A 26798-nucleotide genomic window follows, 5' to 3' on the forward strand; every position below is an offset into this window, starting at 1 on the left:
GGTCAGCCGGGGTCTCTACTAGACGTGGCCAAAGGAACCACCTGTCAACCCTGTCCAAGGACAGGGACGGAGTTGCAATGGGATAGAGACTTGCAGTCCGGACAGGCCATGGGCAATCTGGATCATTGCTCCCTGGCCACCCTCATTGGGAATAAAATCGGTGCTCCGGGGGGGGGGGTCCCAGGAGGCTCTCTGTATGATGAGGCAGACGTAGCTCATCAGGACTTTGATCCTGACAACGCTCTCAATCCGGATACACCGGATGGTGACGCCATAAGGAATGATCCTATAGCGTCCATCAATGGAATGTTGGATCTTTCTCCCTCAGCTCCCCCAGCGGAGGAGTCAGCTTCACAGCAGGAGAAGTCCCATTTCAGTAGCTCAAACGTATATTGAGTATTTTTCTGGCCACGCTGACTTCAGAGAAGCAGTCCAGGAACACCACGCTTACCAGATAAGCGTTTTCTCCAAACGTATTAAGGATACACGTTATCCTTTTCCCCCTGACGTGGTCAAGCGCGGGACCCAGGGTCCAAAGGTGGATTCTCCAATCTCCAGGCTTGCGGCTAGAGCTATAGTTGCAGTGGAGATGGGACTTCACTTAAAGATGCCAGACAGATGGACTCTGGTTGAAATCTGTCTATGAGGCTATCGGCGTGTCGGTTGCTCCGGCATTTACAGCCGTATGGGCACCCTAAGCTTTTCAGCTGTCCTTGCACAGCTGGTCTTGAGCATATGTACATTTGTGCCGCAGGGGCGTCCGTATCCTCGCAATGTCTGCATTGCGACTTACCCTATTAATGCTGTCCTGGAAGGACAGTCGAGGTTTCGGTCCTTCCCAAGCTCGGGCAGGTCCCAATTGTCCTCGTCCAAAAGAGCTGAAAATCCTCAGAGGGGCTCAGTTTCCGGGGGCTCAATCACGCCCAAGGAAGGCAGCCGGAGGAACCGCTACCAAGGCGGTCTCCTCATGACTCTCAGCTCTCTCATCTCTCCGCATCCGCGGTTGATGGCAGACTCGCTCGCCTTTGGCGACATTTAGCTGCCACAGGTCACAGACCGGTGGGTGAGGGACATTGTGCCCACGTGCACAGGACAGAGTTCTGTTCTCGTCCTCCGACTCGATTCTTCAGAACGTCCCCACCTCCCCACCGAGCCGATGCTCTTCTGCAGGCAGAAGGAGTGGTAATCCCTGTTCCTCTTCAGGAACGAGACACGGTTTTCCTCCAATCTGGTTGTGGTGCCAAAAAAGGATGGCTCTTTCCGTTCCGTTCTGGACCTAAAACTGCTCAACAAGCACGTGGAGGCCAGGCGGTTCCGGATGAAACCCTCCGCTCCGTCATTGCCTCAATGTCTCAAGGATATTTCCTAGCATCAATAGACATCAAAGATGCTTATCTCCACGTGCCGATTGCTACAGAGCACCAATGTTTTCTACGTTTCGTGATGGGAGACGACCATCTTCAGTTCGTAGCTCTGCCATTCGGTCTGGCGACAACCCCACGGGTGTTCACCAAGGTCATGGCGGCAGTGGTAGCAGTCTTGCACTCACAGGGACACTCTGTGATCCCTTACTTGGACGATCTACTTGTCAAGGCACCCTCTCAAGAGGCATGCCAATTCAGCCTGAATGTTGCGCTGGAGACTCTCCAGACGTTCGGGTGGATCATCGACTTCTCAAAGTCAAACCTGTCACCGACCCAATCACTAACGTCTCTTGGTATGGAGTTTCATACTCTCTCAGCGATAGTGAAGCTTCCGCTGGACAAGCAGCGGTCTCTACAGACTGGGGTGCAGACTCTCCGTCAAGGTCAGTCGCACTCCTTAAGACGCCTCATGCACTTCCTCGGGAAGATGGTGGCGGCAATGGAGGCGGTTACGTTTGCGCAGTTTCATCTGCGTCCTCTTATTGGGACATTCTCCGCCAATGGGACGGGAAGTCAACATCCCTGAACAGGAAAGTCTCCTTTTCACAGATGGACTCTCTGCAATGGTGGCTTCTTCCCACCTCATTATCACAGGGAAGATCCTTCCTACCACCGTCTTGGGCGGTAGTCACGACAGGCGCGAGTCTGTCAGGGTGGGGAGCAGTTTTTTCTCCACCACAGGGCTCAGGGTACGTGGACTCAGCAGGAGTCCACCCTTCAGATCCATGTTCTGGAAATCAGAGCAGTGTATCTTGCCCTACTAGCCTTCCAGCAGTGGCTGGAAGGAAAGCAGATCCGAATTCAGTCGGACAACTCCACAGCGGTGGCATACATCAATCACCAAGGAGGGACACGCAGTCGGCAAGCCTTCCAGGAAGTCCGGCGGATTCTGACGTGGGTGGAAGCCACGGCCTCCACCGTATCCGCAGTTCACATCCCCGGCGTAGAAAACTGGGAAGCAGACTTCCTCAGCCGCTAGGGCATGGACGCAGGGGAATGGTCCCTTCGCCCGGACGTGTTTCAGGAAATCTGTAGCCGCTGGGGAAGGCCGGACGTCGACCTAATGGCGTCCAGGCACAACAACAAGGTCCCAACCTTCATAGCACGGTCTCGCGATCACAGAACTCTGGCGGCAGACGCCTTAGTGCAAGATTGGTCGCAGTTCCGGCTCCCTTATGTGTTTCCACCTCTGGCACTCTTGCCCAGAGTGCTACGCAAGATCAGATCCGACTGCAGCCGCGTCATACTCGTCGCCCCAGACTGGCCAAGGAGGGCGTGGTATCCAGATCTGTGGCATCTCACGGTCGGCCAACCGTCGGCACTACCAGACCGACCAGACTTACTGTCCCAAGGGCCGTTTTTCCATCGGAATTCTGCGGCCCTGAACCTGACTGTGTGGCCATTGAGTCCTGGATCCTAGGGTCTTCAGGATTATCCCAAGGGGTCGTTGCCACCATGAGACAGGCTAGGAAGCCCACGTCCGCTAAGATCTACCACAGAACGTGGAGGATATTCTTATCCTGGTGCTCTGCTCAGGGAGTGTCTCCCTGGCCTTTTGCATTGCCTACCTTTTTTTCTTTCCTGCAATCTGGGTTAGAAAAAGGTTTGTCGCTCGGCTCCCTTAAGGGGCAAGTCTCGGCGCTATCCGTCTTTTTTTCAAAAGCGTCTAGCACGACTTCCTAAGGTGCGCACGTTCCTGCAGGGGGTTTGTCATATTGTACCCCCGTACAAGCGGCCGTTGGATCCATGGGATCTGAACAGGGTACTAGTTGCCCTCCAGAAGCCGCCCTTCGAGCCTCTGAGGGAGGTTTCACTTTCTAGACTATCACAGAAAGTGGTTTTTCTGGTAGCGATCACATCTCTTCGGAGAGTGTCTGAGCTAGCGGCGCTGTCATCCAAGGCTCCCTTCCTGGTCTTCCACCAGGACAAGGTAGTGCTGCGCCCCATTCAGGAGTTTCTCCCGAAGGTGGTATCCTCTTTTCATCTTAATCAGGATATCTCTTTGCCTTCGTTTTATCCTCATGCAGTTCATCGGTATGAGAAGGATTTACATTTGTTAGATCTGGTGAGAGCACTCAGAATCTACATTTCCCGCACGGCGCCCCTGCGCCGTTCGGATGCACTCTTTGTCCTTGTCGCTGGTAAGCGCAAAGGGTCGCAGGCTTCTAAAGCCACCCTGGCTCGATGGATCAAAGAACCAATTCTTGAAGCCTACCGTTCTGCTGGGCTTCCGGTTCCATCAGGGCTGAAGGCCCATTCTACCAGAGCCGTGGGTGCGTCCTGGGCATTGCGACACCAGGCTACGGCTCAACAGGTGTGCCAGGCAGCTACCTGGTCGAGTCTGCACACTTTCACCAAACATTATCAGGTGCATACCTATGCTTCGGCGGACGCCAGCCTAGGTAGAAGAGTCCTGCAGGCGGCAGTTACCTCCCCGTAGGGGAAGGCTGTCTTTGCAGCTCTAACATGAGGTATTTCTTTACCCACCCAGGGACTGCTTTTGGACGTCCCAATCGTCTGGGTCTCCCAATAGAGCGCCGAAGAAGAAGGGAATTTTGTTACTTACCGTAAATTCCTTTTCTTCTAGCTCTTATTGGGAGACCCAGCACCCGCCCTGTTGTCCTTCGGGATTTTTGGGTTGTTTTCGGGTACACATGTTGTTCATGTTGAACGGTTTTTCAGTTCTCCGATGTTACTCGGAGTGAATTTGTTTAACCAAGTTATTGGCTTTCCTCCTTCTTGCTTTTGCACTAAAACTGGTGAGCCAGTGATCCCACTGGGGGTGTATAGCCAGAAGGGGAGGGGCCTTACACTTTTTAGTGTAATGCTTTGTGTGGCCTCCGGAGGCAGTAGCTATACACCCAATCGTCTGGGTCTCCCAATAAGAGCTAGAAGAAAAGGAATTTACGGTAAGTAACAAAATTCCCTTCTTTGTCCTTGTCGCTGGCCAGCGCAAGGGGTCGCAGGCTTCTAAAGCCACCCTTGCTCGATGGATCAAAGAACCAATTCTGGAAGCCTACCGTTCTGCTGGGCTTCCGGTTCCTTCAGGGCTGAAAGCCCACTCAACCAGAGCCGTGGGTGCGTCCTGGGCATTACGACACCAGGCTTCGGCTCAACAGGTGTGCCAGGCAGCTACCTGGTCGAGTCTGCACACTTTCACCAAACATTATCAGGTGCATACCTATGCTTCGGCGGATGCCAGCTTAGGTAGAAGAGTCCTGCAGGCGGCAGTGACATCCCCGTAGGGGAGGGCTGTTTTGCAGCTCTAACATGAGGTATTTCTTTACCCACCCAGGGACAGCTTTTGGACGTCCCAATCGTCTGGGTCTCCCAATAGAGCGCTGAAGAAGAAGGGAATTTTGTTACTTACCGTAAATTCCTTTTCTTCTAGCTCTTATTGGGAGACCCAGCACCCGCCCTGTTGTCCTTCGGGATTCTTTTGTTGTTTGCGGGTACACATGTTGTTCATGTTGAACGGTTTTTTCAGTTCTCCGACGTTATTCGGAGTTAATGTGTTTAAACCAGTTATTGGCTTCCTCCTTCTTGCTTTGGCACTAAAACTGGAGAACCCGTGATACCACGGGGGGGGTATAGCCAGAAGGGGAGGGGCCTTACACTTTTTGGTGTAGTTGCTTTGTGTGGCCTCCGGAGGCAGTAGCTATACCCCAATCGTCTGGGTCTCCCAATAAGAGCTAGAAGAAAAGGAATTTACGGTAAGTAACAAAATTCCCTTCTTTTTTTTTCAGGATGTGTTCCAGATTTCCTTCTTGAAAAGATTCCAGGCATGTTGGGGGTAGATCTGGAAAGCAACACTCCTGGACTGGAGGCGACTGAAGATGATGTGGAATCTTCTGTAGAGAGGAAGAGGAGGAGGCGGAGAAGTGTTGGAGGTAATCTGTGCCATAAAAAAGTCATTATCTCAATCAATGGCAAAATTATTATTTTTCGTTTTACTCCAACCTTCTTATAACCGGTCTAAAACCTAATTGCTTGGTGTATACATTGGTTCTTTCATGTCTTGGTGTAACATTTTTTTATTTTTTTTGCCAGTAATTTGCAGCTCCTGAATACAAAGCTTATTTTTTTTGCATTAATATTACAGAAACCTACTGCAGCCCAGTTACAGTAAGGCCTTGTTCGCACGCTGCAGTTTTGTGCCTTCACTGAAAAACTCGCCCTCTGGCCAAAAAACGCACCTTGTGCCAGAGAACGCATCAGGAAAACGCATACATTTTTTGGGCGATTTTGTAACATAGGCTTTTTTTTTTCTTTAGTAAATCTGGGCGAACTTGCAAATATCCCGGGTCGGCGGATCTAACTGGGTTTCTTTAAAAAAAAAAAAAAAATTGGTTTTGGCCCAGAATTGATCACAGGTATCTGGTGGGACGCTGGTCCCCGTATATTTTTATAGGGACCAGAATCCGCCGCTTAAAAATGGTGGTAGAGGGGATAGGAGCAATCGCGCTGTACTTATAGAGCCTCTTGCGTGTCTGTAACTGCTCTAGCGGCCGCTCATTAGCTTCATACATATTCACTGCTTTCCCTGTTCACCGGCATCTGTGATTGGTTGCAGTCAAACCCCACCCCCACCCTGAGTGACAGCGTCTGATGCTTTCAGTCACAGACCCTGTCTGATAGTCTATCTTGGTATGACAATGCATGACTGTGGGCAGGGGAAGCTGTGAATATGCATGAGGCTAACGAGCGCCCCCCCCACCCCCCCTGGAAGTAGAATAAGTGGCCGCAAAAGTAGTTACAGCCGTGCCAGAGACTGGGTAAGTATAACACGCTTGCTCCTATCTCTACCACCATTTTTAAGCACCGAATTCTGGCTCCATAGACTTATATGGGGACCGACATCTGGCCAGATACCTGGGATCAATTCCAGGCCCCCTTTTTTTTTTTTTTTTTTTTTTTTTTTTTTTTATTTAAGCGGCTTAGACCCGCCGATCCCGGGTATCTGTGAGTCCGCCCATCACTAAAACGCTGGTCAAAAAACGCACAAAGAGTTGACACGCTGCTTCTTTTTTCTGCATCCAAAACTGCAAAGAAAAAAATAAGCCGCGTGTGCACAGCATTTCTGAAGTCTCATAGGCTTTGCTGGGGATGGAAGGACATGCAGTTTTGGGCAACAAACTGCACCCAAAAAAACCCTGCAGCGTGCGCACATAACCTAACTGTTTGGCTTGCTGCCTGGATCGGATCAGTCTTCATTTACAGGCAGCCAAATAGCTTGAAAATGCTGAGGAACTGAAGCAATTGGGCAGATTTATTACCTGCCTAATTCTTACAGGGCAATCGTAGACTCGTCCGTGTTGTAATGCCCCCGGTTTATCATAGTGGTTCATGCTTTGATAAATCAGGCGCATCTTTATACTAAGTTTCTTGGTGGTGTCAGAAAGTAAATCCTATTTTGTGTGATGCTCCCGTCCTGACACTTTACACCTGTCGTTCCTATCCTCAATACCCTTGAAATGACCGCTGCGACCAGTCATTGGCCATGCTGGCATTTCTGGCTTTTTCCAGTGTATAGCGGACTGGACCAGGAATTGCAAACCAGAAGAGACTGGGTGAGGGTCTGTTTTTGAGGTGTGGGGGTGACAGAGGGCGAGTACAGCTTGTACCTCTCTGAGATCCTGATTCCCTGGGGGTAAAGCGTTGCTCTGTGACGCACTCACATTTATGGAAGAATACTTTACATCTTGCATTTCAGATTTTGTTAGTGGAGCATTGAATAAACTTAAAACTAATAGAACGCCTTCCTCCACTCCTCAGAGGGACCGGACCGGTAGGTAACTGGTCACTAATACTTAGTAGGATGGCTGCATTGCATTATATAACTCGCTATAAGGCTAGATTCACATTTCCGTTGTTTTGCATCAGTTACATGCGTTGCTTGACGCTTGTGACTGATGTGTTGTACAATGGGTGAGAAGAATTGAAAGCGAAAGCGGATTCCGTTATAAAACAAGAGACAGAGAGATCGCTGATCATTCACAATAGCTGGCCGCCGGGTGATCAGCTGATCGCTCTCATTAGCTGGCCACCGGGAGATCAGCTGATCGCTCTCATTAGCTGGCCGCCGGGTGATCAGCTGATTGCTCTCATTAGCCTGCCGCCGGGTGATCAGCTGATCGCTCTCATTAGCCGCCGATCAGCTGATCGCTTTCATTAGTCGGCCGCCGGGTGATCAGCTGATCGCTCTCATTAGCCGGCCGCCGGGTGATCAGGTGATCGCTCTCATTAGCCGGGAGATCAGCTGATCGCTCTCATTAGCCAGGTGATCAGCTGATTGCTCTAATTAGCCGCCGATCAGCTGATCGCTTTCATTAGTCGGCCGCCGGGTGATCAGCTGATCGCTCTCATTAGCCGGCCGCCGGGTGATCAGGTGATCGCTCTCATTAGCCGGGAGATCAGCTGATCGCTCTCATTAGCCGGGAGATCAGCTGATCGCTCACAGAAGCTGGCCGCCGGGTGATCAGCTGATCGCTCACAGAAGCTGGCCGCCGGGTGATCAGCTGATCGCTCACAGAAGCCGGCCGCCGGGAGAGAGCATGCGCAGCGAAATCAAAAGGATTCCGCTGCTCAAACAACGCTACATGCTGCGTTCCTGACGCCCGATGGTCAGTCGTTCCACAACTGATTAGTCGGGCGGAGGATGCAACACAGCATCATCAGTCACAATCCGCCGCTCATACAAGTCTATGGGAACAACGGAATCCGCCAAACGAATTGCGTTGTTTATCAGAGCGGCGGATTGTCACTGATGCAAAACAACGGAAATGTGAACCTAGCCTAAGCAATAAAGGGTTTCAGATACATCATATATCGCATGAAATACTGACCGTCACGCATGTATGGCAGAACTTCACATGCTGCACGTACCTGATGTGATTACATCAATCATGAATGTAAGCCAGTTTGTGTATATGAAACCTTTTCACCCCCCCACCCCCCACCCTTGACTTGCATGGTGATAGTGAGCGCATTTGGCCTTTAACCTTAACTCTTTGCATAGCAAATGCTTTTATTTACTTGCTAACCGCTTGTGAAATGACCTGGGATGAGGACGGCTTCTTACTAACGGCTAATGCCTAATTTTTCTGCCATGTTCCCAAAACGTCATGTTGGATAACGGACGGCCGGTGTGTTCTGTTCCTTCCAGTTTTCAGTTCCATGGTAACTCCATTGATTCTTACACCAAGTGCCAAAAGAAAGCTGCCTTTGGACTCTGCGCAGGGGATTTCCAGTAAGAAAAGGAAATCCATCAAACAGAACCTGATGTCGGACCTGCTGCCGAGCACGCTCTTCACTGGAGGCTCCACTCCAGGCTCTGGTAAATATTACCCTTTTTTTTTTAATTTATTTATTTATTTATTTTATATTTCTTTGTCGCTCCATTGGGAGACCCAGACAATTGGGGTGTATAGGCTATGCCTCCGGAGGCCGCACAAAGTATTACACTAAAAGTGTAAAGCCCCTCCCCTTCTGCCTATACACCCCCCGTGCTCCCACGGGCTCCTCAGTTTTTTGCTTTGTGCGAAGGAGGCAGACATGCACGCACAGCTCCACAGATTAGTCAGCAGCAGCTGCTGACTATGTCGGATGGAAGAAAAGTGGGCCCATATAGGGCCCCCAGCATGCTCCCTTCTCACCCCACTCTTGTCGGCGGTGTTGTTAAGGTTGAGGTATCCATTGCGGGTACGGAGGCTGGAGCCCACATGCTGTTTTCCTTCCCCATCCCCCTTGGGGCTCTGGGTGAAGTGGGATCCTATCGGTCTCCAGGCACTGAGGCCGTGCTCCATCCACAGCTCCTGAGGACTCTGCTGGATAGGAGCCGAGTATCGTTCAGGGACATGGCCCTGCTACTTGGAGGTACTCTGTGTCCCCGTGGGGACCGCGCACAGCAACACTCCAGCATTGCTGGGTGTGCTAGTGCACCGGGGACCGCGGCGCTGACCGTGTTAAATGTGCCATTACACACTGCAGCGTCGCTGAGTGTGTTTGTGTATGGGGACTACCGCGCTGACCGCCGCTGCCATTGTTAACACTGCGGCGCGGCTGGGACTTGTAGTGCGCCGGGGACTTCCGCACCGGCCGCGCTTATACGGCGGCCGCGCTTATTACTCGAGTCCCCGGCTTTTGCGGCCTAGTCTCTTTTCTAGTGGCCTCACAACCGCTTTAAGCGGGTGGTAAGCAGCACCTGTGGTGCTAGCCCCATTTGTGCAGAAGTGTAATTTTGAGTTATATGTTTATAGGATATACTTTACACTGTATGGTGCACAGTTGATTCTGGCTATATACCCTATTGTGTTGCTCAGGGAAGACAACAGCATGGCGCCCACAAAAGGCAGGAGTGCCAAACCACAGGCTTACTATGCTGCCTGCGCCACATGTACGACCCCGCTACCGGCAGGATCCACTGACCCTCATTGTGTGCACTGCTCGGCCCCTCTGGCACTTACTCAGCCGGAGCCTCTGCTAAGGGGGGCCCAGGGGGAACCACCTGCTGACACTGTCCAGGTGACGGGGACGGAGTTTGCAGTCTTCACGGATAAACTCTCTGAGACTATGGCTAAGATACTAGAAGCCTTGCAGTCCAGACCGGTATCTCAGCACAGGGGCACTGTTGAATCATTGCTCCCTGGCCCCCCTCAGTTGGACCAGCAAGGTCCCCCCGGGGTGTCTCATAGATCCCAGGGTGAGGTCTCTGACACAGACCCCGGCCCCAGACCGACTAAGCGAGCTCGCTGGGAAATTCCCTCGACATCATCATATTGTTCAGGGTCTCAGCGGGGGGAATCTCTGGTTGATGAAGCGGAGGTAGCTGATCAGGATTCTGATCCTGAGGCCACTCTCAATCTTGATACTCCTGATGGTGACGCCATAGTGAATGATCTTATTGCGTCCATCAATCAAATGTTGGATATTTCTCCCTCAGCTCCTCCAGTGGAGGAGTCAGCTTCTCAGCAGGAGAAATTCCGTTTCAGGTTTCCCAAGCGTACACAGAGTATGTGTCTGGACCACTCTGATTTCAGAGAGGCAGTCCAGAATCACCGTGCTTGTCCAGATAAGCGTTTTTCTTCGGCGCTCCATTGGGAGACCCAGACGATTGGGTGTATAGCACTGCCTCCGGAGGCCACACAAAGCAATTACACTAAAAAGTGTAAGGCCCCTCCCCTTCTGGCTATACACCCCCAGTGGGATCACTGGCTCACCAGTTTTCTGCTTTGTGCGAAGGAGGTCAGACATCCACGCATAGCTCCACTGTTTAGTCAGCAGTAGCTGCTGACTATATCGGATGGAAGAAAAGAGGGCCCATATGGGGCCCCCAGCATGCTCCCTTCTTACCCCACTTGTGGTTTGTAAGGTTGAGGTACCCATTGCGGGTACGGAGGCTGGAGCCCACATGCTGTTTTTCCTTCCCCATCCCCCTGAAGGGCTCTGAGGAAGTGGGATCTTACCGGCCACCAAGCCCTGAGGCCGGGCTCCATCCACAGACCCATAGAACCTGCTGGATGTGGAGCGGGAGTGCCGTTCAGGGACAAGGCCCTGCAACTTTCAGGTACTCTGTGTCCCCGTATGGCAGGCCACGCACACCCCAGGCTTGCTGGGTGTGCTAGTGCGCCGGGGACTGTAGCGCTGTGCGCTGGGCTTATAGTCCCCGCAGATTACTGGGGGACTTAATGTGTGTGGATCGCCGCGCCGACCGCCCCTGGAGCGGCGGCGCAGCTGCGACTTGTAGTGCGCCGGGGACGCGCCGACCGCGCTTTTACGGCGGCGGCGCTTCTAACTTTAGTCCCCGGGTTTCTGCGGCCTAGCTCCGCTTCGTTAACGCCCCCCACCCTGTCAATCAGGGTAGGGAGAGACGTTGTTCAATCGGCAGCGCCGAGGGCTGGAGCACGATTTACATGCTCCAGCCCTCTCACTGAGCACAGTAGGACACAGGCTTCGCGCTTTTTCTCTGTGCACGCCCTAGGCCCGCCCCCAGGCTTGCAGCTCCCCAACGCCGGCAGCCATTATACACATGCAGTCTGGCTGGAGAACGGACGCAGGCTCTGGGGGACCCAGGCTAGGGGTTTCTGGCGACCACACACCCGCGCTAAGCGGGCGGTAAGCAGCACATACGTGCGGCCCCACTAGTGCCACAGTGTTATATTTTTCGCTGTACCATAGACACTGCTGTGTCTAGATATATTTATATACTGCACTGTAAGGTCGCTTCTTGGCTGTACACCCTATATTGCTTTGAGGAGACAACAGCATGTCATCCGCAAAACGCAAGGGTGCCAAGGCACGGGCTGTATACACTGCTTGTACAGCATGTGGGGCTAATCTACCAGCAGGCTCCAACGACTCTCATTGTGTGCAATGTTCAGTCCCAGTGGCACTTCGTCAGCCAGAGCCTATTGTGGTGGTAGCCCAGGCAGAGACGCCTGTGAACCCTGCCCCGGTGACGGGGACAGAATTTGCAGTCTTTGCTGATAAAATGTCTGTGACTATGACAAAAATCCTGGAGACCTTGCAGTCCAGGCCAGTTGCTCAGACCATAGACACTGCTGTGTCTATGTTCCCCGGTCCCCCTCAGTTGGAACTAATCCGTACTTCAAGGGGGTCCCAGGCATCACAGGCTGAGGGCTCTGACTCCGATGACAGTCCCAGTCCGCCTAAGCGAGCTCGCTGGGAGAGACCCTCCACGTCATCACGCGGATCAGGGTCTCAGCGAGAAGGGTCCCTATATGAGGGTTCAGAGGTGGGTGATCAGGAGTCTTGTCCTGACGCCGCACTCAATTTGGATACGCCAGATGGTGACGCCATGGTAAATGACCTTATAGCGGCCATCAATAGGCTGTTGGATATTTCTCCCCCAGCCCCTTCTGCAGAGGAGGCAGCTGCACAGCAGGAGAAATTCCATTTCCTGTATCCCAAGCGTAAATTGAGTACTTTTCTGGACCACTCTGACTTCAGAGAATCCATCCAGAAACACAATACTTATCCGGACAAGCGTTTTTCTAAACGCCTTAAGGATACACGTTATCCTTTTCCCCCTGACGTGGTCAAACGCTGGACCCAGTGTCCAAAAGTGGACCCTCCAATATCCAGGCTTGCAGCTAGATCCATAGTTGCAGTGGAGGATGGGGCTTCACTTAAAGATGCCAATGACAGACAGATGGACCTTTGGTTGAAATCTGTCTATGAAGCTATTGGCGCGTCGTTTGCTCCAGCATTCGCGGCCGTGTGGGCGCTCCAAGCTATTTCAGCTGGTCTGGCACAGGTGGACTCTCTCATACGTCCAGCAGTGCCGCAAGTGGCGTCCCTAACTACGCAAATGTCTGCGTTTGCGACCTACGCTATCAATGCGGTACTGGACTCTACGAGCCGTACCTCAATGGCATCCGCCAACTCTGTAGTTTTGCGCAGAGCCTTGTGGTTAAAGGAATGGAAAGCAGATTCTGCTTCTAAAAAATGTTTAACCAGCTTGCCATTATCTGGAGACAGACTGTTTGGTGAGCAATTGGCGGAAATCATTAAACAATCCAAAGGTAAGGACTCCTCCTTACCCCAGCCCAGATCAAGCAAACCTCCACAGAGGAAGTGGCAGTCAAAGTTTCGGTCCTTTCGAGGCTCGGGCAAGCCCCAATTCTCCTCGTCCAAAGGGACTCAGAAAGAGCAAAGGAGCTCTGATTCCTGGCGGGCTCACTCACGCCCCAAGAAAGCAACCGGAGGTACCGCTTCCAAGGCGGCTGCCTCATGACTTTCGGCCGCCTCCCTCCGCATCCTCGGTCGGTGGCAGGCTCTCCCGCTTTTGCGACATTTGGCTGCCACAGGTCAAAGACCAGTGGGTAACAGACATTTTGTCTCACGGGTACAGGATAGAGTTCAGTACTCGGCCTCCGCCTCGGTTCTTCAGAACTTCCCCACATCCCGACCGAGCAGATGCCCTTCTGCAGGCGGTGAATTCTCTAAGAGCAGAAGGAGTGGTGGTCCCTGTTCCTCTTCAGGAACGAGGTCAAGGTTTTTACTCCAATCTCTTTGTGGTGCCAAAAAAGGACGGCTCATTCCGTCCTGTTCTGGACCTAAAACTGCTCAACAAGCATGTGAACGCCAGGCGGTTCCGGATGGAATCCCTCCGCTCAGTCATTGCCTCAATGTCTCAAGGAGATTTCCTAGCATCAATAGACATCAAGGATGCTTATCTCCACGTGCCGATTGCTACAGACCACCAACGCTTTCTACGCTTCGTGATAGGAGACGACCATCTTCAGTTCGTAGCTCTGCCATTTGGTCTAGCGACAGCCCCACGGGTGTTCACCAAGATCATGGCGGCAGTGGTAGCAGTCTTGCACTCTCAGGGACACTCTGTGATCCCTTACTTGGACGATCTACTGGTCAAGGCACCCTCTCAAGAGGCATGCCAACTCAGCTTGACTGTCGCACTGGAGACTCTCCAGACGTTCGGGTGGATCATCAACTTCTCAAAGTCAAATCTGTCACCGACCCAATCACTAACGTATCTTGGCATGGAGTTTCATACTCTCTCAGCGATAGTGAAGCTTCCGCTGGACAAGCAGAGGTCACTACAGACTGGGGTGCAGGCTCTCCTTCAAAGTCAGTCGCACTCCTTAAGACGCCTCATGCACTTCCTAGGGAAGATGGTGGCGGCAATGGAAGCGGTTCCGTTTGCGCAGTTTCATCTGCGCCCACTTCAATGGGACATTCTCCGCCAATTGGGACGGGAAGTCAACATCCCTGGACAGGAAAGTCTCCCTTTCCCAGACGGCCAAGGACTCTCTGCAGTGGTGGCTTCTTCCCACCTCATTATCACAGGGAAGATCCTTCCTACCACCGTCTTGGGCGGTGGTCACGACAGACGCGAGTCTGTCAGGGTGGGGAGCAGTTTTTCTCCACCACAGGGCTCAGGGTACGTGGACTCAGCAGGAGTCCACCCTTCAGATCAATGTTCTGGAAATCAGAGCAGTGTATCTTGCCCTACTAGCCTTCCAGCAGTGGCTGGAAGGAAGGCAGATCCGAATTCAGTCGGACAACTCCACAGCGGTGGCATACATCAACCACCAAGGGGGGACACGCAGTCGGCAAGCCTTCCAGGAAGTCCGGCGGATTCTGATGTGGGTGGAAGCCACGGCCTCCACCATATCCGCAGTTCACATCCCCGGCGTAGAAAACTGGGAAGCAGACTTCCTCAGTCGCCAGGGCATGGACGCAGGGGAATGGTCCCTTCACCCAGACGTGTTTCAGGAAATCTGTCGCCGATGGGGAAGGCCGGACGTCGACCTCATGGCGTCCCGGCACAACAACAAGGTCCCAACCTTCATGGCACGGTCTCGCGATCAAAGAGCGCTGGCGGCAGACGCCCTAGTGCAAGATTGGTCGCAGTTCCGGCTCCCTTATGTGTTTCCACCTCTGGCACTCTTGCCCAGAGTGCTACGCAAGATCAGATCCGATTGCAGCCGCGTCATACTCGTCGCCCCAGACTGGCCGAGGAGGGCGTGGTATCCGGATCTGTGGCAGCTCACGGTCGGCCAACCGTGGGCACTACCAGACCGACCAGACTTACTGTCCCAAGGGCCGTTTTTCCATCGGAATTCTGCGGCCCTGAACCTGACTGTGTGGCCATTGAGTCCTGGATCCTAGCGTCTTCAGGATTGTCCCAAGGGGTCGTTGCCACCATGAGACAGGCTAGGAAGCCCACGTCCGCTAAGATCTACCACAGAACGTGGAGGATATTCTTATCCTGGTGCTCTGCTCAGGGAGTGTCTCCCTGGCCATTTGCATTGCCTACCTTTCTTTCTTTCCTGCAATCTGGGTTAGAAAAAGGTTTGTCGCTCGGCTCCCTTAAAGGTCAGGTCTCGGCGCTATCCGTCTTTTTTCAGAGGCGTTTGGCACGCCTTCCTAAGGTGCGCACGTTCCTACAGGGGGTTTGCCATATCGTACCCCCGTACAAGCGGCCGTTAGATCCATGGGATCTGAACAGGGTACTAGTTGCCCTCCAGAAGCCGCCCTTCGAGCCTCTGAGGGAGGTTTCACTTTCTAAACTATCACAGAAAGTGGCTTTTCTGGTAGCGATCACATCTCTTCGGAGAGTGTCTGAGCTGGCAGCGCTATCATCCAAGGCTCCCTTCCTGGTCTTCCACCAGGACAAGGTAGTGCTGCGCCCCATTCAGGAGTTTCTCCCGAAGGTGGTATCCTCTTTTCATCTTAATCAGGATATCTCTTTGCCTTCGTTTTGTCCTCATGCAGTTCATCGGTATGAGAAGGATTTACATTTGTTAGATCTGGTGAGAGCACTCAGAATCTACATTTCCCGCACGGCGCCCTTGCGTCGTTCAGATGCACTCTTTGTCCTTGTCGCTGGTAAGCGCAAAGGGTCGCAGGCTTCTAAGGCCACCCTGGCTCGATGGATCAAAGAACCAATTCTTGAAGCCTACCGTTCTGCTGGGCTTCCGGTTCCATCAGGGCTGAAGGCCCATTCTACCAGAGCCGTGGGTGCATCCTGGGCATTGCGACACCACGCTACGGCTCAACAGGTGTGCCAGGCAGCTACCTGGTCGAGTCTGCACACTTTCACCAAACATTATCAGGTGCATACCTATGCTTCGGCGGACGCCAGCCTAGGTAGAAGAGTCCTGCAGGCGGCAGTTGCCTCCATATAGGGGAGGGCTGTCTTGCAGCTCTAACATGAGGTATTCTTTACCCACCCAGGGACAGCTTTTGGACGTCCCAATCGTCTGGGTCTCCCAATGGAGCGCCGAAGAAGAAGGGAATTTTGTTACTTACCGTAAATTCCTTTTCTTCTAGCTCCTATTGGGAGACCCAGCACCCACCCTGTTGTCCTTCGGGATTTTTGGTTGTTTTTCGGGTACACATGTTGTTCATGTTGAACGGTTTTCAGTTCTCCGAGGTTACTTCGGAGTGAATTTGTTTAAACCAGTTATTGGCTTTCCTCCTTCTTGCTTTTGCACTAAAACTGGTGAGCCAGTGATCCCACTGGGGGTGTATAGCCAGAAGGGGAGGGGCCTTACACTTTTTAGTGTAATTGCTTTGTGTGGCCTCCGGAGGCAGTGCTATACACCCAATCGTCTGGGTCTCCCAATAGGAGCTAGAAGAAAAGGAATTTACGGTAAGTAACAAAATTCCCTTCTTTCTAAGCGCCTTAAGGGTACACGTTATCCCTTTCCCCCTGACGTGGTCAAAGGTTGGACTCAGTGTCCCAAGGTGGATCCTCCAATCTCCAGACTGGCGGCTAGATCCATACGTGCAGTGGAAGACGGGGCTTCGCTCAAAGATGCCACTGACAGGCAGATGGAGCTCTGGTTGAAATCCATCTATGAAGCTATCGGCGCTTCTTTTGCCCCAGCATTCGCAGCCGTATGGGCGCTACAAGCTATCTCAGCAGGTCAAGCGCAAATCGACGCAGCCACACGCACGTCCGCGCCGCAGGTGGCGTCCATAACCACTCAGACGTCGGCATTTGCGTCTTACGCTATTAATGCTGTCCTGGACTCTGCGAGCCGTACGGCGGTTGCATCCGCCAATTCGGTGGTACTCCGCAGGGCCTTGTGGCTACGGGAATGGAAGGCAGATTCTGCTTCCAAAAAGCGCTTAACCAGTTTGCCAATTTCTGGCGACCGATTGTTTGGTGAGCGTTTGGATGAAATCATCAAACAATCAAAGGGAAAGGATACATCCTTACCCCAGCCCAAACCGAACATACCCCAACAGAGGAGGGGGCAGTCGAAGTTTCGGTCCTTTCGGGGCGCGGGCAGGTCCCAATTCTCCTCGTCCAAAAGGCCTCAGAAAGATCAAGGGAACTCAGATTCATGGCGGTCTAAGTCACGTCCTAAAAAGACCACCGGAGGTGCCGCTACCAAAGCGGCTCCCTCATGACTTTCGGCCTCCTCAATCCGCATCCTCGGTCGGTGGCAGGCTCTCCCGCTTTTGCGACACCTGGCTGCCACGGGTAAAAGACCGTTGGGTGAGAGACATTCTGTCTCACGGTTACAAGATAGAGTTCACCTCTCGTCCCCCGACTCGATTCTTCAGGTCATCCCCGCCTCCCGAGCGAGCCGAGGCTCTTCTGCAGGCGCTGGGCACTCTGAAGGCAGAAGGAGTGGTGGTCCCTGTTCCTCTTCAGCAACAGGGTCACGGTTTTTACCCCAACCTGTTTGTGGTTCCAAAGAAGGACGGGTCTTTCCGTCCTGTCCTGGACCTAAAACTGCTCAACAAACACGTAAAGACCAGGCGGTTCTGGATGGAATCCCTTCGCTCCGTCATCGCCTCAATGTCCCAAGGAGATTTCCTTGCATCGATCGATATCAAAGATGCTTATCTCCACGTACCGATTGCTCCAGAGCACCAGCGCTTCTTGCGCTTCGCCATAGGAGACGAACACCTGCAGTTCGTGGCACTGCCGTTCGGCCTGGCAACAGCCCCACGGGTTTTCACCAAGGTTATGGCTACTGTAGTAGCGGTCCTCCACTCTCAGGGTCACTCGGTGATCCCTTACTTGGACGATCTGCTGATCAAGGCACCCTCTCAAGAGGCATGCCAACACAGCCTCGACGCTACTCTGGAGACTCTCCAGAGTTTCGGGTGGATCATCAATTTTCCAAAGTCAAACCTGACACCGGCCCAATCGCTGACAGATCTTGGCATGGAGTTTCATACCCTCTCAGCGATAGTGAAGCTTCCGCTGATCAAGCAGCGTTCACTACAGAAAGGGGTGCAATCTCTCCTTCAAGGTCAGGCACACCCCTTGAGGCGCCTCATGCACTTCCTGGGGAAGATGGTGGCAGCAATGGAGGCAGTCCCTTTCGCGCAGTTTCACCTGCGTCCTCTTCAATGGGACATCCTACGCAAATGGGACAGGAAGCCGACGTTCCTCGACAGGAACGTCTCCCTCTCTCAGGCGACCAAAGCTTCCCTTCGGTGGTGGCTTCTTCCCACTTCATTATCGAACGGGACATCCTTCCTACCCCCATCCTGGGAGGTGGTCACGACGGACGCGAGTCTGTCAGGGTGGGGAGCGGTCTTTCTCCACCACAGGGCTCAGGGTACGTGGACCCAGCAAGAGTCCTCACTTCAGATCAATGTTCTGGAGATACGGGCAGTGTATCTTGCCCTGAAAGCGTTCCAGCAGTGGCTGGAAGGCAAGCAGATCCGAATTCAGTCGGACAATTCCACAGCGGTGGCATACATCAACCACCAAGGCGGCACACGCAGTCGGCAAGCCTTCCAGTAAGTCCGGCGGATTTTGATGTGGGTGGAAGCCACGGCCTCCACCATCTCTGCAGTTCACATCCCAGGCGTGGAAAACTGGGAAGCAGATTATCTCAGTCGCCAGGGCATGGACGCCGGGGAATGGTCCCTTCACCCGGACGTGTTTCAGGAGATCTGTTGCCGCCGGTGGGTGCCGGACGCCGACCTCATGGCGTCCCGGCACAACAACAAGGTCACGGCATTCATGGCACGTTCTCACGATCACAGAGCTCTGGCGGCAGACTCCTTAGTTCAAGATTGGTCGCAGTTTCAACTCCCTTATGTGTTTCCTCCGCTGGCACTGTTGCCCAGAGGGTTACGCAAGATCAGGGCCGACTGCCGCCGCGCCATCCTCGTCGCTCCAGACTGGCCGAGGAGGTCGTGGTACCCGGATCTGTGGCATCTCACGGTCGGCCAACCGTGGGCACTACCAGACCGACCAGACTTGCTGTCTCAAGGGCCGTTTTTCCAAACGGGCAAGTCTCTGCGCTCTGTGTTTTTTCAGAAGCGCCTGGCCAGACTTCCACAGGTACGCACGTTCCTGCAGGGGGTTTGTCACATCGTTCCTCCTTACAAACGTCCGTTGGAACCCTGGGATCTGAACAGGGTGCTGATGGTTCTTCAGAAACCACCGTTCGAGCCAATGAGGGATATTTCCCTCGCACGCCTTTCGCAGAAAGTGGTTTCCCTAGTAGCAGTCACTTCCCTTCGGAGAGTGTCTGAGCTGGCGGCTCTATCATGCAAAGCCCCCTTCCTGGTGTTTCACCAGGACAAGGTGGTTCTGCGTCCGGTTCCAGAATTTCTCCCTAAGGTGGTATCCCCCTTTCATCTCAATCAGGATATCTCCTTACCCTCTTTTTGTCCTCATCCAGTTCACCAATGTGAAAAGGATTTGCACTTGTTAGATCTGGTGAGAGCACTCAGACTCTACATATCTCGTACGGCGCCCCTGCGCCGTTCGGATGCACTCTTTGTCCTTGTCGCGGGCCAGCGTAAAGGGTCACAGGCTTCCAAATCCACCCTGGCTCGGTGGATCAAGGAACCAATTCTCGAAGCTTACCGTTCTGCTGGGCTTCCGGTTCCCTCAGGGCTGAGGGCCCATTCTACCAGAGCCGTGGGTGCGTCCTGGGCTTTGACGCACCAGGCTACGGCTCAGCAGGTGTGTCAGGCGGCTTCCTGGTCGAGCCTGCACACTTTCACGAAACACTATCAGGTGCATACCTATGCTTCGGCGGATGCCAGCCTAGGTAGGCGAGTCCTTCAGGCGGCGGTTGCCCACCTGTAGGACGGAGCCGTTACGGCTCTATTATGAGGTATTATTTACCCACCCAGGGACTGCTTTTGGACGTCCCAATTGTCTGGGTCTCCCAATGGAGCGACAAAGAAGAAGGGAATTTTGTTTACTTACCGTAAATTCCTTTTCTTCTAGCTCCAATTGGGAGACCCAGCACCCGCCCCTGTTTTTTTGTGTACACATGTTGTTCATGTTGAATGGTTTCAGTTCTCCGATTTTCCTTCGGATTGAATTTACTTTAAACCAGTTTATAATTTTTTCCTCCTTCTTGCTTTTGCACCAAAACTGAGGAGCCCGTGGGAGCACGGGGGGTGTATAGGCAGAAGGGGAGGGGCTTTACACTTTTAGTGTAATACTTTGTGCGGCCTCCGGAGGCATAGCCTATACACCCAATTGTCTGGGTCTCCTAATTGGAGCTAGAAGAAAAGGAATTTACGGTAAGTAAACAAAATTCCCTTCTTCCGGAACGATTAGATTTCAATAGTGAATACTAATGGGTCCATCACTAAAATATACAGAAATGACCTAGCCAATTTCTATGACCTATACTGGCCAAAAATAAGAAGAAATAGTGGTATAAGTGATTTGACTTTCATCTGTTATGATCCAGGCCGGCTTTTCCCTGCTCTGGTTACACCCAGCTCTGGCCTGGTCACGTCAGGGGTTAACTTCCCTTGCATCGTTCTGGATCCCAGGACAGTATATATTGCCTCTCTACCTATGGCTCAGTGCCAGTGATATTTCTGCCTTGCAGCATGTATACACTGGTTCTGGTGAGTGTTCCCGATCTGTTCTGCCTCCCTGCTACTGTGTCCTGACTTGTACCCTCCCCTGTTTGTCGGCCTGTCCCAGTCCCTGACTTCCCGCTCCTGTCTGTTTGTTTGTGTTTCCCTCTGTATACCTGATCTCCCGGCTTCCGACCTCGGTTCTGTTTTCTGACTTTGATTTTGATCCTCCCTTTGCAGTGACCTGACTTTCCTGGCTAGACCCTGACTGTTTGACTACTCTATTGCCCCCTGGTGGTTCACCTGTTAACTGCCTGCTGAAGTTACTCTGCTGTACTTCAGTTGCCTTTCCGTTAGTGTTTCCTTGTCTCTCCTTCACTACTCTGTTGCCACCTAGTGGGGATTACACTGCACTACGTCTTACTAGCCTTTGTACAGCGTGACACATTAACCCTAGAACATGCAACCATAGAAATCTACAATAGAAAACAAGTAACCTAGCAGGTCTGCGAGGCCACAGGTATGCGTTCTAGGGTTAAAGGATTTGTCCACTACTCAGACAACTCTGCGGTTTCACCACTGCTGCTCTTGTATCTGACATCTGGAGGAAGTGAGAGTTGCAGCTACTATTACTTCCTCCTGATTTGTCCGGAGGAGGCGGGGTTAGTGAAGTGGCCGCTGATTGGATGCAAAGATCACGTGACTTAATGTCAAGTGAGCCCCTGGAGACCCAGTGCCAGCACCATTGGAACTACACCAGAGGTGAGTAGAGGTGTTTAATTTATTTGAGGGAAACAATGAGTGAAAAGGGGTTGTCTGAGTAGTGAACAACTCCTTTAACTGTACTATTACAATTAAGAGTCGCTAAAATGAATATTGGAAGACTAATCCTAAAATACAGAAAAATATAATTACTTAATAGTGGTGCTCTCCATGTGGGATGCCGCCAGACCCTGTCACGCGTCTTGGCACTGGCCTCTTTAGGGGATAACCATAGTAGTATTGAAGGATTTAGTATAAGCCAGGGGTCTGACACTGCTGGGAGTATGGGCCACACATGCAACTCCATCCACACAAACACATTATGCCTCTCAAAACTGCTAAACTTTTTTCATCTCTTAATCCATTATATTTTATAGTGAATGGAGTTATACAAAATTACAACTTGTCCCGTATAAAACAAACTTTCTAATGGACATGTCAAAAGTAGAAATAAAATGTATGGTCCTTAATCAAAAGGGGAGCAATCGCCAGGTCATAGAAAGGGGTAAAATATTCGCTCTGAAACATACAGTCCTACACATCAAATGTCCATGACTGCCGTGTTCTGCTCCACGATACCGTATTTTTCGGACTATAAGACGCACCGGACCATAAGATGCACCCTGGTTTTAGAGGAGGAAAATGGGAAAATAAAATTTTAAGCAAAAAATGTGGTCATGACACACTGTTATGGGGCGAGGATTTTCTGCTGACACTGTTATGGGGGTAATGTCCCCAAATTCTCTACTAAGGTGCCACATCCTGGTAATGATCCTCCTGTCTTGTATATGATTCCGCATCCTTGTATATATGTCCCTCATCCTGGTATATATTCCCATCCTGCTATATACCGCCATCATGGTATAGCCCCCATCCTGCTACATAGCGCCATTCTGGTATATGCCCATATCCTGCTATATACGGCCATCCTGCTATATACGGCCATCCTGCTATATACGGCCATCCTGCTATATACGGCCATCCTGCTATATACGGCCATCCTGCTATATACGGCCATCCTGCTATATACGGCCATCCTGCTATATACGGCCATCCTGCTATATACGGCCATCCTGCTATATACGGCCATCCTGCTATATACGGCCATCCTGCTATATACGGCCATCCTGCTATATACGGCCATCCTGCTATATACGGCCATCCTGCTATATACGGCCATCCTGCTATATACGGCCATCCTGCTATATACGGCCATCCTGCTATATACGGCCATCCTGCTATATACGGCCATCCTGCTATATACGGCCATCCTGCTATATACGGCCATCCTGCTATATACGGCCATCCTGCTATATACGGCCATCCTGCTATATACCGCCATCCTGCTATATACCGCCATCTTGCTATATACCCTCATCCTGATATATACGGCCATCCTGCTATATACCGCCATCCATCTTGCTATATACCCTCATCCTGATATGAGCCGCTACATGTGGCACACAAAACCAAAATAAACGTTTATACTCACCTTTCCTCGCTCCCTGCAGCATCGCTCGTCCTCCTGTCTGCCTGTCAGCTGACCTATATGGAGACTAACGGTGTGCACAGGGATGACGTCATCGCTCTGCTCACCGTTTTCTACACAAATCAGCTGGCCGGCAGACAGGAGGAGATCGCAGTGCTGCAGGGAACGGTGACGGGTGAGCATAGTTATTCACTGCACCCCGCGCTGATGATGATGCGCGAGGGGCAGTGAATACAGCCGCACATGATCACTCCTGGCTCTAGTTGCCAGGGGTGATCATGCGGGCCGGCTCTTTACTGTGTGCACACCTCCCGCCCATCACCCCGCCCACCTGTCAGCGCCAGCTTCAGTGTTGAGAGATGGGCGGGAGGATGGGCGTGCATATGTAATGAGCGGGCCCACGTGGTCACGGCAGGCTGCTACAGCCCGCTCGTGCTGCCGATGACCCGCTCCACCGCAGCACCCACATTCCCTGCAGCCACATTCAGACTATAAGACGCACCCCCCACTTTCCCCCAATATTTGGGGGGAAAAAAAAGTGTGTCTTATAGTCTGAAAAATACGGTATATCTGGAAGCCACTGGAGTTGATAATAGATCATAACTGATCATTGAAGGTGTCGGACCCCACACAGCTAATATTGAGGACCCAAGTCCTGCCAACTCCTCTAAGTGACTTCTTCTATGTCTCCTATCTAGCTCTGGCTGATGGAAGCCCTTGTGTTTCTTTTGAAGCATCAGGATCTTCTTTCTCACCATCGAGTAGCAATCTAAGACGCAGCAAGAGGCGAGAGAACAGAAAAGTGCACAGGTATAGATTTCTACGTTACACGGTCACTTTTCCACTTCTAAGTTTGTTTTTGGTTTTAATTTTAATTTTGTGTGTTGTCAGAGTGGAATCCGGGAAAACGGGCTGCTTTTCTCCTAAAATAAGTCGGACTGAGATGGTGCGCCGGTCGCTTCGTCTAAGGTTCAGTCTAGGAAGAAGTAGCAAGGATGTGGTAGGTCTATCTACAAAATATAATGCCACTCTTATAGCTGACTTGTGATCTCCTATTTATGGCCTAGCCAATGGTATTAGGGCAGTATTCCCACCTCAGAACTTAAAGGGATCCTGTCACCAGAATTTTCGCTATGAAACTAAAAGAATCCCCTTCTGCAGCTCCTGGGCTGCATTCTATGAAGGTTCATCCTGCTACCGGCCCCCCTTTCACACCTAAATAAAAACTTTATAAAATACTACCTTTTGCTATGGTAATGAGGTTTGCTGGCTCCGTAGGCGGGCTGTATTTCGTCCGTTATCCCCCCTCCTGCCGCTGTTCGCCGCCCTCATCTTCTGCAGTGCTCCTGAAGTCTTGCGCAATGGCACTATTTCGGGACTGAGCACTTTTCAAACCACGAGCTCCGGTGATGTTATTGCCAGGCGCAACATTATGGGCGGCTACTTGGATGACGCTGGTGATGACGACAATGTCATCACCAGCGTCATCCAAGTAGCCGCTCATAATCTCGCGCCTGCCCAATAATATCACCGGCGCTCGCAATTTAAAAACAGTGCTGTCCTGCGATAGTGCCACATGCGCGAGACTTCAGGAGCACTGCGGAACATGAGGGCGGCGGCCTCATCTATGTACATGAACACTGTAGGGCGGCGAACAGCGGCAGGAGGGGGGATAACGGACGAAATACAGCCCGTCCCCGGGGCCAGCAAACCTCATTACCATAGCAAAAGGTAATATTTTATAAAGTTGTTATTTAGGTGTGAAAGGGGGGCCAGTAGCAAGATGAACCTTTATAGATTGCAGCCCAGGAGCTGCAGAAGGGGATTCTTTTAGTTTAATAGCGAAAATTTTAGTGACAGGTTCCCTTTAATGGAATATGCAAGGTGGGAACATCTCATTGTATTAATTACTTGCATGAGGCGACTGGTGGTTGCCGCCCCATAGGTCCCAGTTCATACCCTGTGGTGTATATTGGGTGTATATACACTCTTGTACAAACACTCAGGTCTTCGTTGGATTCTTAAGTATTAATCTAACTCTCCTCGTTCCTTCCAGAGCTCTGGATTGTCTTCCAGTAACCGATCCCAAAACATTGGCTGGAGGCTTGCCAACTCACAAGAATTGAATGTTTCTGGGAGCAAGACCGATGTAGTTCCTTCACCAGTCGACAGTCCATTTGTAAGTACAGGTAAGAGACAGGCTCCAGGATTAGCTTCATTATTACGAGGGGAATGACTTGGAGTATTGCGAACTTGACTTTAGATTAGTCAGATGTACGTCCTTTATATTCCAGCTCCATAGAATGGAATACAGCAGTCTTCACCTATAAAACGAGGATACTACCGCTGCGCAAATGAACTCTTACACTGTGGTCAAGATAAATTAACAAACCGCAGACGAACATCTTAGGTGTAACAATAAAAATAATACACTGACCAAAGGCACTCGCTGCGACCGTGTATAACCGGGAGGATAGATCAGGAAGCCTCCAGGATCGGGCTGGTAGCGATCAGTAATGTGCAGAAAGGAACTTCCAGAGTTGAGGAGTGCTCAGCAAATTAGTGGTTGTATTGTTTGCCAACCTCGGAGGGGGACCTCGGTGCGGGGTACTGTGAGGGTCTTATCCCAGCACAGTAGAGTGAGCCCCGGTCTGCTGGGCGCAATGCTGCTGTTGGACACTTCGGCCGTCGGCGCCCCCAACACAGCAATGCCGCTGAGTGCAGGATACGCAGAAGCAGCAGGGCTGACGTCACCACTGAGTACGACGGCCAGCAAGGGCCAATCCGATGCGTTTCGAAACTGACTAGTTTCTTCCTCAGGGATTTAACCTGTAAAGCATCACAATACAGCCTTCACTGTGTGTACAGAGAAGAGCAATTTCTTCGGCGCTCTATTGGGAGACCCAGACGATTGGGTGTATAGCACTGCCTCCGGAGGCCACACAAAGCAATTACACTAAAAAGTGTAAGGCCCCTCCCCTTCTGGCTATACACCCCCAGTGGGATCACTGGCTCACCAGTTTTCTGCTTTGTGCGAAGGAGGTCAGACATCCACGCATAGCTCCACTGTTTAGTCAGCAGTAGCTGCTGACTATATCGGATGGAAGAAAAGAGGGCCCATATAGGGCCCCCAGCATGCTCCCTTCTCACCCCGCTGGTGGTTTGTAAGGTTGAGGTACCTATTGCTGGTACGGAGGCTGGAGCCCACATGCTGTTTTCCTTCCACATCCCCCTGAGGGGCTCTGAGGAAGTGGGATCTTACCGGCCCCAAAGCCCTGAGGCCGGGCTCCATCCACAGACCCATTGAACCTGCTGGATACGGAGCTGGGTACCGTTCAGGGACATGGCCCTGCACCATTCAGGTACTCTGTGTCCCCGTACACACAGGCACAGCACACTCCAGACTTGCTGGGTGTGCTAGTGCGCCGGGGACAGTAAAGGGTTACAGTCACTGCAGCCTAGCTGAGTGACTTTATGTATGGGGAACTACCGCGCCGGACGCTCCGGGAGCGGCGGCGCGGCTGGGACTTGTAGTGCGCCGGGGACTTAGCGCCGACCGCGCTTTTACGGCGGCGGCGCTTATAAATCCAGTCCCCGGCTTTTGCGGCCTAGCTCCGCTTCGTTCCCGCCCCCACCCTGTCAATCAGGGTAGGGGAGAGACGCTGTACAATCAGCAGCGCCGAGGGCTGGAGCCTTATTTACATGCTCCAGCCCTCTCACTGGACACTGTGGGACGCCGGTTTCCCGCTCTGACTTGGGGGCACGCCCACGGCCCGCCCCTACTCACACGAGCTGGAGAAGATCGGACTCTGGGCAACCAGGCACAG

The 26798-nt window shown here is 52.1% G+C and overlaps 1 protein-coding gene across 3 annotated transcripts in view; it reads left to right on the plus strand.

The window, feature by feature from the left end:
* The window catches only part of LOC142257967 (neuroendocrine protein 7B2-like), a 229620-nt gene that overhangs the window by 76058 nt on the left and 126764 nt on the right, over positions 1 to 26798 (plus strand). The window contains exons 6-11 of one of the 3 annotated variants that reach the window (XM_075330307.1): positions 5171 to 5314; positions 7138 to 7212; positions 8590 to 8760; positions 23670 to 23781; positions 23863 to 23971; positions 25028 to 25150. In XM_075330307.1, the coding sequence (XP_075186422.1) occupies positions 5171 to 5314; positions 7138 to 7212; positions 8590 to 8760; positions 23670 to 23781; positions 23863 to 23971; positions 25028 to 25150 (734 nt within the window). Of the gene's footprint in view, positions 1 to 5170; positions 5315 to 7137; positions 7213 to 8589; positions 8761 to 23669; positions 23782 to 23862; positions 23972 to 25027; positions 25161 to 26798 lie in introns of all 3 variants that reach the window. The other 2 variants (XM_075330305.1, XM_075330306.1) reach the window with 2 other exon arrangements.

Source organism: Anomaloglossus baeobatrachus, chromosome 12 (assembly GCF_048569485.1).
Source record: "Anomaloglossus baeobatrachus isolate aAnoBae1 chromosome 12, aAnoBae1.hap1, whole genome shotgun sequence".
Lineage (NCBI taxonomy): Eukaryota > Metazoa > Chordata > Amphibia > Anura > Aromobatidae > Anomaloglossus > Anomaloglossus baeobatrachus.